Here is a 13,387-nt window from a genome sequence, read left to right on the forward strand (position 1 = left end):
GGACATTCCTTTCGGCCTCAGAAGATCTACATCCCATTAACACTTGTTCCCCTCAACCCTGTCTTCCTAAAGAGCTTAGTGTAGCCTAAGAGTGAGTGAAATAAAACTCAAAAGGGAAATCCACTCAGTCATTTAGTCAACTTACACCAGCTTGGCAAAGCCTCGGTCACTGGGTGTTGTCCCTAAACTGGCAGTTTGTTGCATTTCTCCGCAAAGAGATCGAACAACAACAACAAAAATTTGCTAAGAGTCTGGTAATGAGTAGGGATATCCTTTTAGTCTAGTTTTATTTATTTTTGTAGTGTTGGGGATCAAGCATGGGTCCTTATACATGCCAAGCAAGCATCCTTTCAATGAAAGACAACCACATGCCAGGCTTCATTGTTTAAAATAAGCCCCTGCTCTTGTCCTGTTTGAAACTTTGCTTCTACATTCCCCTCCTTTGAAATAGACCTAGAGTGCTCTCTAACCTTAAATGAAACATTTTTTCCCCCAAGGTACCTAGTGGTATATTTACAGACAGGCTTGAGGACCATCTTCCAGCATGTTATAACCTAAGGATTAGTTTTTGTAGGGAAGAAATGCTTCAGGGTCCCTTACCAGTCATGCTAAAAAATAATTATTAACTGAATGAGTCATCAATTATTGTAAACAAGCCACAGAAAAATCCCCTCACTTTTTTTTTTTTTGGTCCTCTTTTCCAAACTTGGTGCCAAAGTTTGTCTTAAAGACCAGCAGAGGACTCTGCTTACATATCCAAGCTTGGAATGATCCAAGTCCTGTTCTGGGGTTGTGAAAACTTTGTTCATCTTCAAGTTGGATTGACTGCTCTCTAATGTTGGTCTCCAATGTTGCCCCCAAATGGCAGCATGAAACAGCCCTCCCTTCCTCCTTGTCCAGTCTATCCCTGAACAACACCATCCCAGGAATCCTCTGGGGGAGCCCTCAATCCCAGTGTCCTGGCTAAATGACGGAGATAAGCTAAATTTTGCATAATCCAGGCTGAGTCGAAAACTTCTCCCCCTTCACCCTTCATGTTGATTACTACGTACTAATTTGATTGCACAATGTCCCAGACCCCTGGGAATCCAGACTGGCTATGAGAGCTTTCCTGACTTTCTGGAAGGAAACTGGCTGATGTCCTGTTTTCAGCTCATTCCCTGGCGTGGTAAAGCTGAGAGGTACCCTGATAGGCACCTGGGATACTTCCCTTCCTTCCCCCACAGGCAAACTCTAAATCCTTAAGCTTGTTTCCTGATCATTTGGAACAGGGAGTTGTTTTCCTAACGAGGACTGCTTTCCCTTTCCTTGGGCTTGCCTGGACGTAGTGATTCACCTACCATCTTCCCAGTTCTCCAGGGAGTCATGCCAGGGCTGCACTCCAGCCTAGGGCCACAAAGGGGCAAAGAGGGAACTGTTTAAGAGTACCCCCGCTTTTGTTACCCTTTGAACTATTCAATGTCTGGGTTTTGTCTTTTCCTTTGAATTTAGGATAGAGGATTTGACAGTTTGAAGCTGAGGGTGGGTCTAAAAGATCCCAAAAGAAAGATAAAAAAAACCTGAGCATTAAATGCTTGAATTGATTTATTTTAGGAGGCCAAAGACAGGATTACTTATTGGTTTATGAGTGATGGTAGATTCAAGTCCCAAAGACACTCCAGGATGCTAGAGACCGTCTCTGAGACAACGAAGTCATTTAGAATGCTTAAGGTACCTTCCTGTGGCCTCTCCTGATGTGTTCCAGTTTCTAGCTTGGTCTGTGGGTTTTCAGAGACTTATAATTAATAAGACACCCATTCAAAAATGCCTTCTCATGGACTAATGATGAGCATGTGTCATGAGTGTGTGAAAGTGCTTGGGAGGAAAGAGAGCTTGCAATTTCTAACATAATGACTCACATGACAAAGCCTAAGTATGTTTTATTTTATGATCTGAACAGTAGCCTTTCCAAACTGGCTTCTTCCCAGGGGCAAGCAGGTTTCTGATGTGTTAAAAAAAAAAAAATGGGTAAGACCGAGGTGAACGAGCTAATGCGTCTCAGAGTAAAAGACTAAGCAACAGTCAACAACCTAACCCCCACCCCGCCGCCCAAAATCCCCACAAAACCTCAGAAAACCCACCAACAAAAAGAGAGGAACTGATGCCTGAGCAGGTCTGAATACCGAAACTTAAATGACTCCTGTTCTCATAGGTAGCAGGGTTATTCTTACTGGATAAACTAAGTGTTAATTGATGCCGAATCCCTTGGGTGCACAGATGGGTCATTTCATGTTTGTTTCTATCTGTAGAGTATGAGGAAATCCCAGTACCTCTTTTATGGCACTACCTTAGACTTCCAAGTCAAAGCTCAGAACAGTGCATGGTCCAAGTGGAGTTCATTCTCAGGCCCCTAACCAGCAGCTTTCCCCAGCTAAGGACACCCTGATGAGCCAAGGCGTGGCAGCATGCCTTCTGATTTTTGTTCTGGGTCATCACGCATTGAGCTTGACAACCCTCTCTGAACCTTTATACTTTGTTCTGGAAACCAGGTTAAGCCTAGCAGTGGTAGTATTCTTCCTCAGGTTCTTCTGAGGCTTAGGAGATAAGTGAGGGGAAGGGACTGCCGCAACCTGGGAGCCATAAGCAAAGAGTAAGAGGTGGCTCCCTCCCTTCCCCCATCAGCTCTTCTGCAGGCCAGAGTCCCTGGCTTGAAGTGAACAGGGGGAATGGCTTCAGTTAACTGCAGGGGATCTTGCCATCCCTTCCCTCTCTGTATATTTAACTGTTATCTTTTAACCTCTTGCTTCTCCTTCTCCTGCATCTAACCTTCTCACCCGCCTTTTGCCCTTTCCTAACTATCAACTCTGGTTCTTATCACCATTTGCAGGAAGTGTCTCCTAACCCTGAGAATTTAAAGGCTTTGAGGCCCCCAACCCCATTTTAACAATGAAAACCCCTTGCCTTTCTTACGCTAACTCTTCCCATCTTGGTCAACCCACCTTGTGAAAATGGTCGAATTCTGTTAATCTGTAATTGAGGAAGAGAAAATCGAGAGGGAGAGGAAACAAAACACAACGTAGGAGCTGGCTCAGTTATATTTTTTCCAATTATTTTATTTTTTTCTAAAAACAATAGAAAAAAATCAACTTTAAAAATGAAAATGTATTTAAATAAAAAAAATTATGGTTTATAATACATGTCTTAAAATCTTGTATAACTGTTATAAACGTTTTATTAAAGTTATTTACATTTAAGGGCCCTATGTACATGGGAAAAGTGGGTAAACTTTAAGATTTTTTTTTTCTTAAAAACAATTAAATACAAATCTGTTAAAGGAAAAGAAAAAAGATGGGAAGCATAAAAAAAAAGTTCTTTTATGCCTAGAGTTTGAGGCAGTTAACATTATGGCTGAAGCTTACAGTCCCAAAGCCCCAGCCAAGGTTGTGAGGTTAGGCTTTGAGCATGCATTTCAAGTCCAGCGCATCAGTTCTAAGAGAAGGAACCGTTCTCCTTACTCTCCCTGAGTAAGGAGTGAGAATTCACGAGCGATCCCAGCTCCTCCTCGCGCGCGCGAGGTCAGTTCACGCACCAGAATTTCGAAGCTGCTCGAGTTTGTGTTTCAACTGTTCTCGCCGCTTCCTCAGTAAGTCCTTTTCTGAGATGAGCTTGTGTTCCTCCGCTTGGATGGACAGGATGTAGGCGGTGGCTTTTTTGAGGATAACTACCTTGGGGGCCTTTTCATTGTTTTCCAACTCCGGGATCTGGTCACGCAGGGCAAAAAAGCTGCGCTTGAGCTCATTTCTCCGCTGACGTTCCAAGACGTTGTGTGTCCGCCTCTTGTCGTTCTCCTCGGTGTCTGAGGACCTGGGGCTGGCACATTTGCGGTTGTTGCTGATCTGTTTCAGGACCCTGCCACTGTCCAACTTGGCCCTCTTGGCAGCTGGATAGTCCTTCCTCGTGGAGGGGGACGCTGCATAATTGTGCTGATGAGTGGAGACATGGCACCTCTTGAGGACCAGTGGGCTGTGTGGAGGTTTGCTGTGGCCTCCTGATGGGGATGACCCTGATTCGGACCTCTTAGCAGGGGGCTGCCTCTTTTCCACAGACACCACATCAATTTCTTCATCTTCTTGTTCTTCCTCTGAAGGAAGGAAGCGGAAGAGCACTGTTAGTAATGCCTCCCTAAACCCAGCCACTACATAGGATTTCACCAATGCTATGCAAATACCAAATACTGATATGTCACAAAAGATGCTGAAGAAAATGAGAACCCAGATCTAGACACCATTACCCCTTCTCCCCAGAAAGGAAGGAGAACAGGGTTAGGGCACAGGTGAGAAAATTACCATGTACCAGGATATGGCATCCATGCCAATTCTTACCTAAGACTTAATGAGGCTTCAGACACACCCAAAGCAAAGCATATTCCCAAGCACCTCCTATTTTTAAGGGACTTTACCAAGAACCCTTCAGGTGTTGTGAGTGAGAGCTGCAAATCTCTTGGTATGACTTTAGCAACTCCCTATTTTACTGTCAGCGCAATAATAAAAAAAAGTTTTGCAGCTTTGCCAAAAGTCCTGGTAGGGGTATGGGAGGGGGGAGAAAAAAAAAGAAATCCAAATTGGGCAGGATTGGCTTTGAAGTGTTCAAAACAGGATGAAAAAAACAAACTGACCATCTCAAGTCTTTAGGAACTTTCACCAGCGCCTGGCACTGAGGCTAAAGGGTGTCCAGCTTCAGCTGTGGCTTCTCTTGGGTCTTGTATAAACTTATCCATTAAAATTCAAATATTTTTCCGGAAGTCAAGAGAAGCAGGTAATTCTCTTTTATCCTCATTCACACCCTTCCCAGGGTAATTAAAATGCTTAGGAGAGGTAAAAGGGAGTGGATTGAGTTGAAAGATAAGCCAGAAGATTTAAAAACCCAAATGAAATTCCTGAGGGGTGGGAAGGGCGGGGGGGGGGGGGGGGGGGAGAGGCTGACAACCAGGGCGGTCTGGGGGGAAGGGGAGGGAAGGAATCACTGAAGCACAGGAATCCAGGGATGAAGAGCCCTTAGACAGAGGAGGGAAAGACGGGGTGAGCCCAGGGGTCAATTGAATTAATGCCAATGAGCAGTGGAGAAGGAGGTCCATTCAACCTCTCCAGTTCTGTGCTGCTCGCAAGGGGGCCCGCTTACCAGAGTCGCTGCTGGTGGTGGGCGGTGTCTCCTCATGCAGCACTAGGGGCTCGGGGCTAGCCTGTGGGGAGGACTCGGAGGACAGCAGCGAGTCCGAGGAAGGAGAGAAGGCTGTGGAGTCGGAGGAGGTACAGGACTTGGGCGAGCTGCTGTCGTTGAGCGGGTAGGGGAAGACCACCGAAGGGTCAATGCACTCGGACGCGGCGGCGGTGAGGTCCTGCAGGTACAGGCTAGAGGTGGAGCAGCCGCTGTGCCCGCGGGCGGGGCTCGGGCTGGCGCTGTCTTTGCGCGCAGCCTGGTAGGAAGCCAGCTTCTCTGAGACCAGCTTGGCGGCGGCGGAGAAGCCGCTCCACATACAGTCCTGGATGATGATGTTCTTGATGAAGGTCTCGTCGTCAGGATCGCAGATGAAGCTCTGGTTCACCATGTCTCCTCCAAGCAGCTCGGTCACCATCTCCAGCTGATCGGCGGTGGAGAAGTTGCCGCCGCCACCGTCGTCGTCCTCCCTTGGGGAGAAGGACGCAGCGACCGCAACATAGGATGGAGAGCAGAGCCCCGAGCGGCGGCTGGGGGACAGGGGCGGGGTGGGCAGCAGCTCGAATTTCTTCCAGATATCCTCGCTGGGCGCGGGCGGCTGCAGCTCGCTCTGCTGTTGCTGGTGATAGAAATTCTCTTCCTCGTCGCAGATGAAATAGGGCTGCACCGAGTCGTAGTCGAGGTCATAGTTCCTGTTGGCGAAGCTCACGTTGAGGGGCATCGTGGCGGCTGTCTGCTAGAGGGGGCACAGTAGGGGGAAGCAAGGCTAGAGTTACCCAGCTCTGGTTGATGCAGAAACCCGGCGCAGCGCGTACCCCAATCCTGAACCACTCCCCTTCCAGTGTGCTGTCCTTCCAAGTGTGTGTGTGTGTGTGTGTGTGTGTGTGTGTGTGTGTGTGTGTGTGTGTGCGTGCGTGTGTGTATGTGTGTGTTGCAGGGGAAGCGCTCTTTCACTCCCTACTATCTCAACGCACATCGGACTAGCAGCTGCTCCGAGTCCCCGCCTCTTTGGAGCAGGGACTTAGCCCTGCAGACGCCCAGGAATCGCCATAGGCCTTGGCCTCCTTGAGAGGCTGAGGGAGGCGACTGCAGGGAATACAGCCTGCCAAAAGCCAAGGCGCAAAGTTTTGCGCCACCTGAAGGAGAAAGGCGAGAGGCGCCGCGGTGCTAGGCTCCCTCCCGCACCAGCTCTCTGCGCCGCCAACCCGGTCCGGGTCCCCACTTGCGCCGTCGCCGTGCTCCTACCCAGCCGGCGCCGCCGCCCCTCTCCGCCCTCCTCTTTCTCCACCCCCAGCGCGCCCCCCTTCCTTCCTCTGCCGGCTTTTCTTTCCGATTGCTGGCTTAGAGGGTCGAGCTCAGCCTCCCGCTTTAACAAGCCTCGCCAAATAAAAGGGGAGGGGGTGTCAAATAATAACAGGGACACCTCCCTTCTACACTCTATACCGCGACGCCACTGCGCCAGAGACCCCGCAGCGATTCAGCACCCTGAGCGGGGCGTCTTCCCTCTCCTGCCGAGGGTAGCAGCTGTTACGGAACAGCCCAGATCACGATTCACCGCAGTCTTCCTAGCAATTCAGGGGCGCGGGGATACCCGCGGATCCCAATCCGGAATGTGAGGATTCCCCCTGGTTTCCCCCAACAAATCGGTCACATCCCTGCCCCAGTTTTGCCTTCCGTCACTGCGCTAGCCCAGCACCAAGTCCTAATACCGTGGAGGTCAGGTTGAAATTTTACTATTATCACTATTTTTAAAGCCAAATGGCAACTTCTTAAAAGGAACAGGGGCAAGTTGGAATCGCCGCCGGGGATTGGCGGGCGGGACGCACATCTGAGTCGGTCTCCGGCTGTCAGAAATGGACTACGCCGAAATTTAAATGCCCTCCCAGAGACTGGGAAAAGTCAGAGGCTGCCGAGCCTTCTCTATCCCACACGCAAAAGGTAAAGCCTTCTCCAAAGACCTCAGGATACGAAGGACTTTCTGTCCAGGGAGAAGCGACCTCCGGGTCCAACCCCCCAAAGGACACAAATAGCAATTAATGTAGTAAAGCAAGAATGTCCAACAGGACAGGGTCAGCGTCAACCCAGAGTAACCTCTGGAACACAATTTCAAAAGGCACCCCGGTTTTTCCTTTCCCCTTTCCTCTGTCATCTTGACAAGTCTCTCTACCCAGAGTCGGATTCACCCCAGCTCCACCCCGGCCTACCCCAACTACTCTGCGAAAAGTGTCAAAAGCACAGGAATGGAAGAAAGACTACCCTGACCAGCCGCTGCATTCAAGACGATGAGAAAATACATGAGAAGACCAGCAGATCTGTGCTTACCGGGTTTTCCACCGCCCAAAGGATATCCAGCCTTCAAAGAGCTCTAGGAGCTCCTTTCAGGGGAGCAGATCGCGGGCAGAGGCAGAGAACACAGTCCCCAAATAGACAAAAATTTCCTCCCCGGCGCCTGGGGAGTCCTATCCTCACTCGCAGATTGTAAGTTCCAGTGCAAAAGTGTCCGCCCGCTGCAATGGGCAAAGTTTCCCAGGTGGGGCGAGGGTTGCGATCTCTGGTGCTAGGTCAGCCGGAGGGTTGGGGCGCGGGGCGGCAGGCCCGGAGGCAAAGCCCCTCTCACTCCCCAAGCTGCCTTCCCAGGACGCCCGGAGCGCGGCTCTGCTCACTGTGCTCTTCCAACCCGCCCGCTCACTCCCTCTGTCTCTCGCTGGAATTACTACAGCGAGTCAGAAAAAACGCCCCGAAAAGCTTCTTTTATACTGCGACTCTTAGGATCCCTCCCACTCGGCTCTTTTTCCCGCCAAGGCTCGGCGAAGCCCTGCCCTTCTAGAGGCAGGGAGGGGGGGAGCAGAGTGGGGCGCGGCGGCGGCGGCCGAGAGCAGGGCAGCCCAGGGGTCCTCGGCCGCGTAGACCCCGGGATTATAAAGGGCTGGTGGGCGGGGATTCGCCAAAGAATCTCTCTCTCCCTCCCACCCCCGCTCTCTGCTTTGGGAACCCGAGAGGGGCGCTAGTGGGGAGCCAGGGAAAGAGGAGGAGCCTCAACCCCGCAGCCCAGTACTCCAGTTCCTGGGGAGTAAACAGTAAAGCGCAGCATGAATTAACAGCGCGCCCGACCATTTTCTCTTGTTGGGGCGCACGTCCTTTCCCTTTCCGTACTGTTCTTTGGGCGCAGCGCTCGGGTGAACTATGTTCTTGTCCTGCGTGTTTCAGACACCGCAGGTGGAACAGCTGCCTAGCTCCGCACAATACGCCTTGTACCCTGGGCCGCGTCACGCACGTCCCGGGCGGCCAGGCGCCTCTCTTAAGGTTGGGAAAACAGAATTTAGAAAAGGGAAGGAAGAAAGAATGGGTTATCTATGAGCCCCTGTTCAGTGTGTGCAGTGTTAGATGGGAATCAATGACAGACAAGGTCTACAGAGGAAAACGATGCCTGGAATTATTAAAATTGTCCAGCAACGCACTGCCACGTATACTTGGGAGAGCCACTTATAAATAAACACCCACTGCATCTTTTGGGGAGGGCATTATGCATTTTGGATGTACAGCTATGTTGACTGGATACATTCTTTCCAGAATGGATCCCCCAATTTGCTTTTAAAAAGCACACACACACACACACACACACACACACACACACACACACACACTCCAGCACCTCTGGCTCCGACTTCCACCAGGCAGAGGGGTGGGAGGCGGTTGTTCCCCCAGGACAATCTAACCGTGTAGGTCTCCCTGCGCATTCCAGAGCTGGAGTACAGTAGGGGAGCGGTGGTGGGTGCGCTCCACCCGGATCCTCTAGGTCGAGTCTCTGCCGGTCTGCACCCCATCCCACCCGCGCTCACTCCGAGTTCCTATTCCACAGCCAGCTTTCACAAGAGGCAAATCCTCTTTGCCCCTGTGGAGCCAAGTTGCACCAGACTCCGGCTTAGAGGTTGGGGGAAATCAAGGCGCTAGACGCGAGAATACACAGCGGGTGGGTGGCTAAGGAGGGACACCCGGACTTCCCAGAAAAGGGGAGGAGTAGAACTTGCCAACTCGGATCTGGATCTGGGGAGCCTGTGAAGACCCTAAAAAGAAAGGAAACCGTTAACCCCTTCCTCCCCGAACAAACCCAAGTCTTTCTTTCCTCTTTATTGCTGGAATTGTAATTAGGCACTTAAAAAAAGAAAGCCAGCGCCGATCTGATCAAAGAAATGTTACGTTTTTGAGTTTTTATTTATGTCTGTGTGTGGCTTGAGCTAATTAAAAGCTGACTTAATTTATACATTAATTTCCCAGTTTACTTTTCCCCTGAATACATTGCTGTGCATTACATACAATCCTCAAACACATACACACTTCATAGATATGCATATGCATATATATGATAACCTAGCCTACTAACCGATTTGAAACATGGGTCTTTTACTCTGCTCTAGGTTTATTATATAATGAAAAATTCCCTTGGGATTTTCTTATCCCACAGCATCAAAACCCGAAGTAATCTCATTCATGACTCTTCACTCCAAGGCATTTTAAGAAACCTCCCACTGATATCCCCTTAAAAAAGAAGAAAAAAAAAAAACTACTGTATAGAGTGTATAGTGTGCACATTGTTCAAGGTAGTTATTATCCATTGAGTTTGCAACTCAGGGTTCAGCTGTTAAATGATAGTATCTTCCTCCAGATCGAGCTCATTGCACAATTCAGCTTTAAGGATTGCAAAATGACTACAGCCTCTAGGATTTTGCCTCAAACGCCAAGAGCCGCCAATCCCTAGCCTGCATTTAGCTGCAAAGACTCTTTCCCCCTTCCTCTCCCCCGGGCTGCACGGGCTTTCTGGTTTGCGAAAGTAAAGTAAGTGTGCCCTCTACTGGCCACTGAGATCCCGGCTTTGGGAAGCCAACGAGGGCGGAGGTCGGGTGGGGGCAGGGCTTTTGCCCGCGGGGTTTCCAGGCTAGGCGCTCTGCTGCCTCAGATAAGTTTCCAGGGCACCTTTTAATGACTCTTTCAGACTGCAAAGGAGCCAAAAGGAAGAGAAATTACTAAGGAAAAAGTGGTTCAGAGGTAGCTACTCAATTGCATTGAGGTGTCGAAAACGAACCCATCACTACTACAGTCACCCAAGGGAAAGCCCTGGTTGTGGATGGGAAAAGTGAATAATTCACAGGTAAACATGTGAAAAAAAAAATCCTAACAGAACCAAAAAGCACTAGTACAAGCTTTAGCCCCCGTGTTTCACACATTTGTCATGTTCTAAACTGCGAGTGTCAAAGCAGGACACTAGATTTTACTGTGCAAGGGATTTTAGATTTTACGTTTGCTATCCAGAAACTCACCCAGTTTTTCTCCTTCTTCCTCTTCCTCCTCCTTCTTCACACAAGTCCTCAGTATCGCAGGATATAATACACTCTTTTTTTTTTTTTTTTCTTTTTCCTTGGAGTTGAGGATCGAACCCAGGGCCTTGCGCTTGCTAGGCAAGCGCTCCACCACTGAGCTAAATCCCCAACCCTCAGTATTGTGGGATATATCCCACCGCACCGGGATTTTTTATACCATGATGAGGATGGAATCCAGGTGGGGCATATTACGTAAGCTCTCTAGCAACTGAGCTGAATCTTGAGCCCCTACACCCTGCTTTTATGTTCTTTGTGAGCTGATCCTCAGCTCCGTGCTTATTACTTGCAATAAATGGGGTGGGTGACGAATGGCCTGACGTTTTGTTAGTACAGAGGAAGACTGAGAATCCTCTGCCAAATTTTGTTTTGTTTTGTTTGTATTTTTGTTTGTCGAGACAGTTTCTCTATGTAACAGCACTGGCTATCCTGGAATTCACTCTGTAGACCAGGCCAGCCTTGAACTCACAGAGATCCTTCTGCCTCTCTCTGCCCTCAAGTGCTAGGATTAAAGGCATGCACCACCACGCCCAGTGACTGCCAAAATATTTTAGAGGATCAATTTATTAAAAGGTTGAAATTTTAGCCAGGTCCTGGGAGGCAGAGGCAAGAGGATCTCTGAGGTCTAGGTTAGTCTGTTGTATGGAAGGAAGTTCTGGGCCAGGTGAGGTGTGGAAGTCCATGTCTTTAATTCCAGTGCTCGAGAGGCAGGGGCATGCAGATCAATAAATGGGACCTCAGGAAACACAAAAGCTTCTGGATGGCAAAGGACGGCATCATTAGGACAAAGTAGCAGTCTACAGAATGGAAAAAGATTTTTTACCAACTACATATCTGATCAAGAGCTACTATCTAGGGTTTGGGGATTTAGCTCAGTGGTAGAGCACTTGCCTAGCAAGCGCAAGGCCCTGGGTTCAGTCCTCAGCTCTGGGGAAAAAAAAAAAAAAAAAAGAGCTACTATGTAAAATGTAAGGAATTGAAAAACTAGATATAAAGAAAACAAATTACTCATTTAAAAAATGGGGTATAAGTTGGGCATGGTGGTGTACACATTTAATCTCAGCACTTGGGAAGCAGAGAAGAAGGGTGGATTTCTTAGTTCAAGGCCAGTCTGGTCTACAGAGTGGGTTCCAGGATAGCCAGAGTTACATAGTGAGATTCTGTCAAGAAGGAGGAGGAGGAAGGAAAAAGAGGAAGAAGAAGAAGGAGGAGGAGAAGGAGAAGAAGAAGAAGGGTATTATACAAAGAAATTTTGTACAACCTTCAGTGGTTGTGAATGTCTTAGCATCACACAGAAAATTCTTTTTTTTTTCCCCCTAGTTTTTAGAGACAGGGTTTCTCCATGTAACAGCCTTGGCTGTCCTGGAACTCGCTCTGTAGACCAGGCTGACCTCAAACTCACAGAGATCTGCCTACTTCTGCCTCTCAGAGTGCTGGGATTAAAGGCGTGTACCACCACTGCCCGGCCACGCAGAAAATTCTTAATGGCTTCTGATCAACAGACAAGGTCCTCAGCGTATATGACAGGGGTGGCCTTCTGCTGGAGGAAGACTCTTGGGCAGATTTCCTAGGGTTTGACACCTTTTACATTATTCTGTCAGAAGCCACCCTCTTCTTCTCCCCAAACACAAGATACTACCGACAAATACGAGAATGAGTAGAGCTGACCCTCAGAAGGGATTTTTTAAAAATGAATAATTATGGCTTATTTTAAGGTCTTACTCCCAAATCATGCCAGTGTAGTGTAGGTGTGTGAACCCAGATAGCAGAATAGCCTGTGGTTTGGGGACTTACCCAAACTATATCCGAGCCTGGTGACATCAGCTGTGGTGTCACTTTCAAGTAACAGGAAGGTAGGGGCTACCCCCATTTTACATATTAGGAAACAAATAGGTACCTTATTCATTGTAAAATAAGTTTTGAAAAATAATAATAAAAAAAAGGGGACAAGAAAACCACAAGTTTCTAATCTTGGCAACGAGGTGTGGTTGTTGGAATTTCTTGTTGTTGAGAATGTAGTCTGGGATGGTTTCTAACTAAAAGATCCCCCTGCTTCAGGCTCCCTACTGTTGGAATTAGAGTTGTGTGTGTGTGTGTGTGTGTGTGTGTGTGTTGTTGTTGTTGTTGCTGTTGTTGTTGTCATTGTTGAGAATGGAACCCAGGACCTTTCAAACACTAGACAAGTGCTTTTCAGTGAGCTATATCTTTAGCCTGTGGTGTTTTGATATAAGGGCCTCACCAAGCAGCTCAATCTAGTTTTGAACTTGCCAGCCTCTTGCCTCAGGCTCCGGAGCGCTGGGAAGACAGACATGCATCACTCTATTAAGGGAAGTGATTGCTGGTTCTGCTGTGAAGTTTCCTTTTGGAAGACAATGGAAGATGGTACAATGGTTTGTCCCTCTGGAATACTGCGACTCTAAGGTTCTCTTATGAGAGATGCTGCTGGGTGTGAGTGGAGTGTCAAAAATAGACAGGCCTCCAGAAGACCCTGCTATTGTCCCTGAAGGTGAGACTTCCGGTAAGCGGGCCCATACCTTTATCCCATGGCAGAGAGTACATGCCTTCCCACAGTGAAACACTCTGAGAATCACAGTGCCTGTCACCACACTGTCTCACACTAGCAGCCCTGCTGCTCTTACACGTAAGAAGGAAGAAGGACCTTCAGAGAGAAGGAGCGGTTCTTGGGAGAGGGAGGAGGGTGTGCTGGGTATTGACACAGGGGCTCCCACATGGTTAGCACACATTCTATCACTGAGCTGTATACCCCCAACTAGAATGAAAAGTTGACTCAACTTCTCTTTTCTTTGCAAAGACACAGGAGA

The 13,387-nt window shown here is 48.6% G+C and overlaps 1 protein-coding gene across 1 annotated transcript; it reads right to left on the reverse strand.

Moving 5' to 3' along the window:
• Window positions 1-3,213: 3,213 nt before the first annotated feature.
• Myc (MYC proto-oncogene, bHLH transcription factor) lies at window positions 3,214-7,902 on the reverse strand. Its single transcript, XM_059247356.1, has 3 exons — window positions 7,516-7,902; window positions 5,158-5,929; window positions 3,214-4,120 (listed from the first exon to the last, which is right to left on the reverse strand). The coding sequence occupies exons 2-3, from the start codon at window positions 5,912-5,914 to the stop codon at window positions 3,561-3,563; spliced, it is 1,317 nt and encodes a 438-aa protein (XP_059103339.1). The 5' UTR covers window positions 5,915-5,929; window positions 7,516-7,902; the 3' UTR covers window positions 3,214-3,560.
• Between the last annotated feature and the right edge of the window lie 5,485 nt (window positions 7,903-13,387).

This window comes from Peromyscus eremicus, chromosome 20 (assembly GCF_949786415.1).
Source record: "Peromyscus eremicus chromosome 20, PerEre_H2_v1, whole genome shotgun sequence".
Classification (NCBI taxonomy): Eukaryota; Metazoa; Chordata; class Mammalia; order Rodentia; family Cricetidae; genus Peromyscus; species Peromyscus eremicus.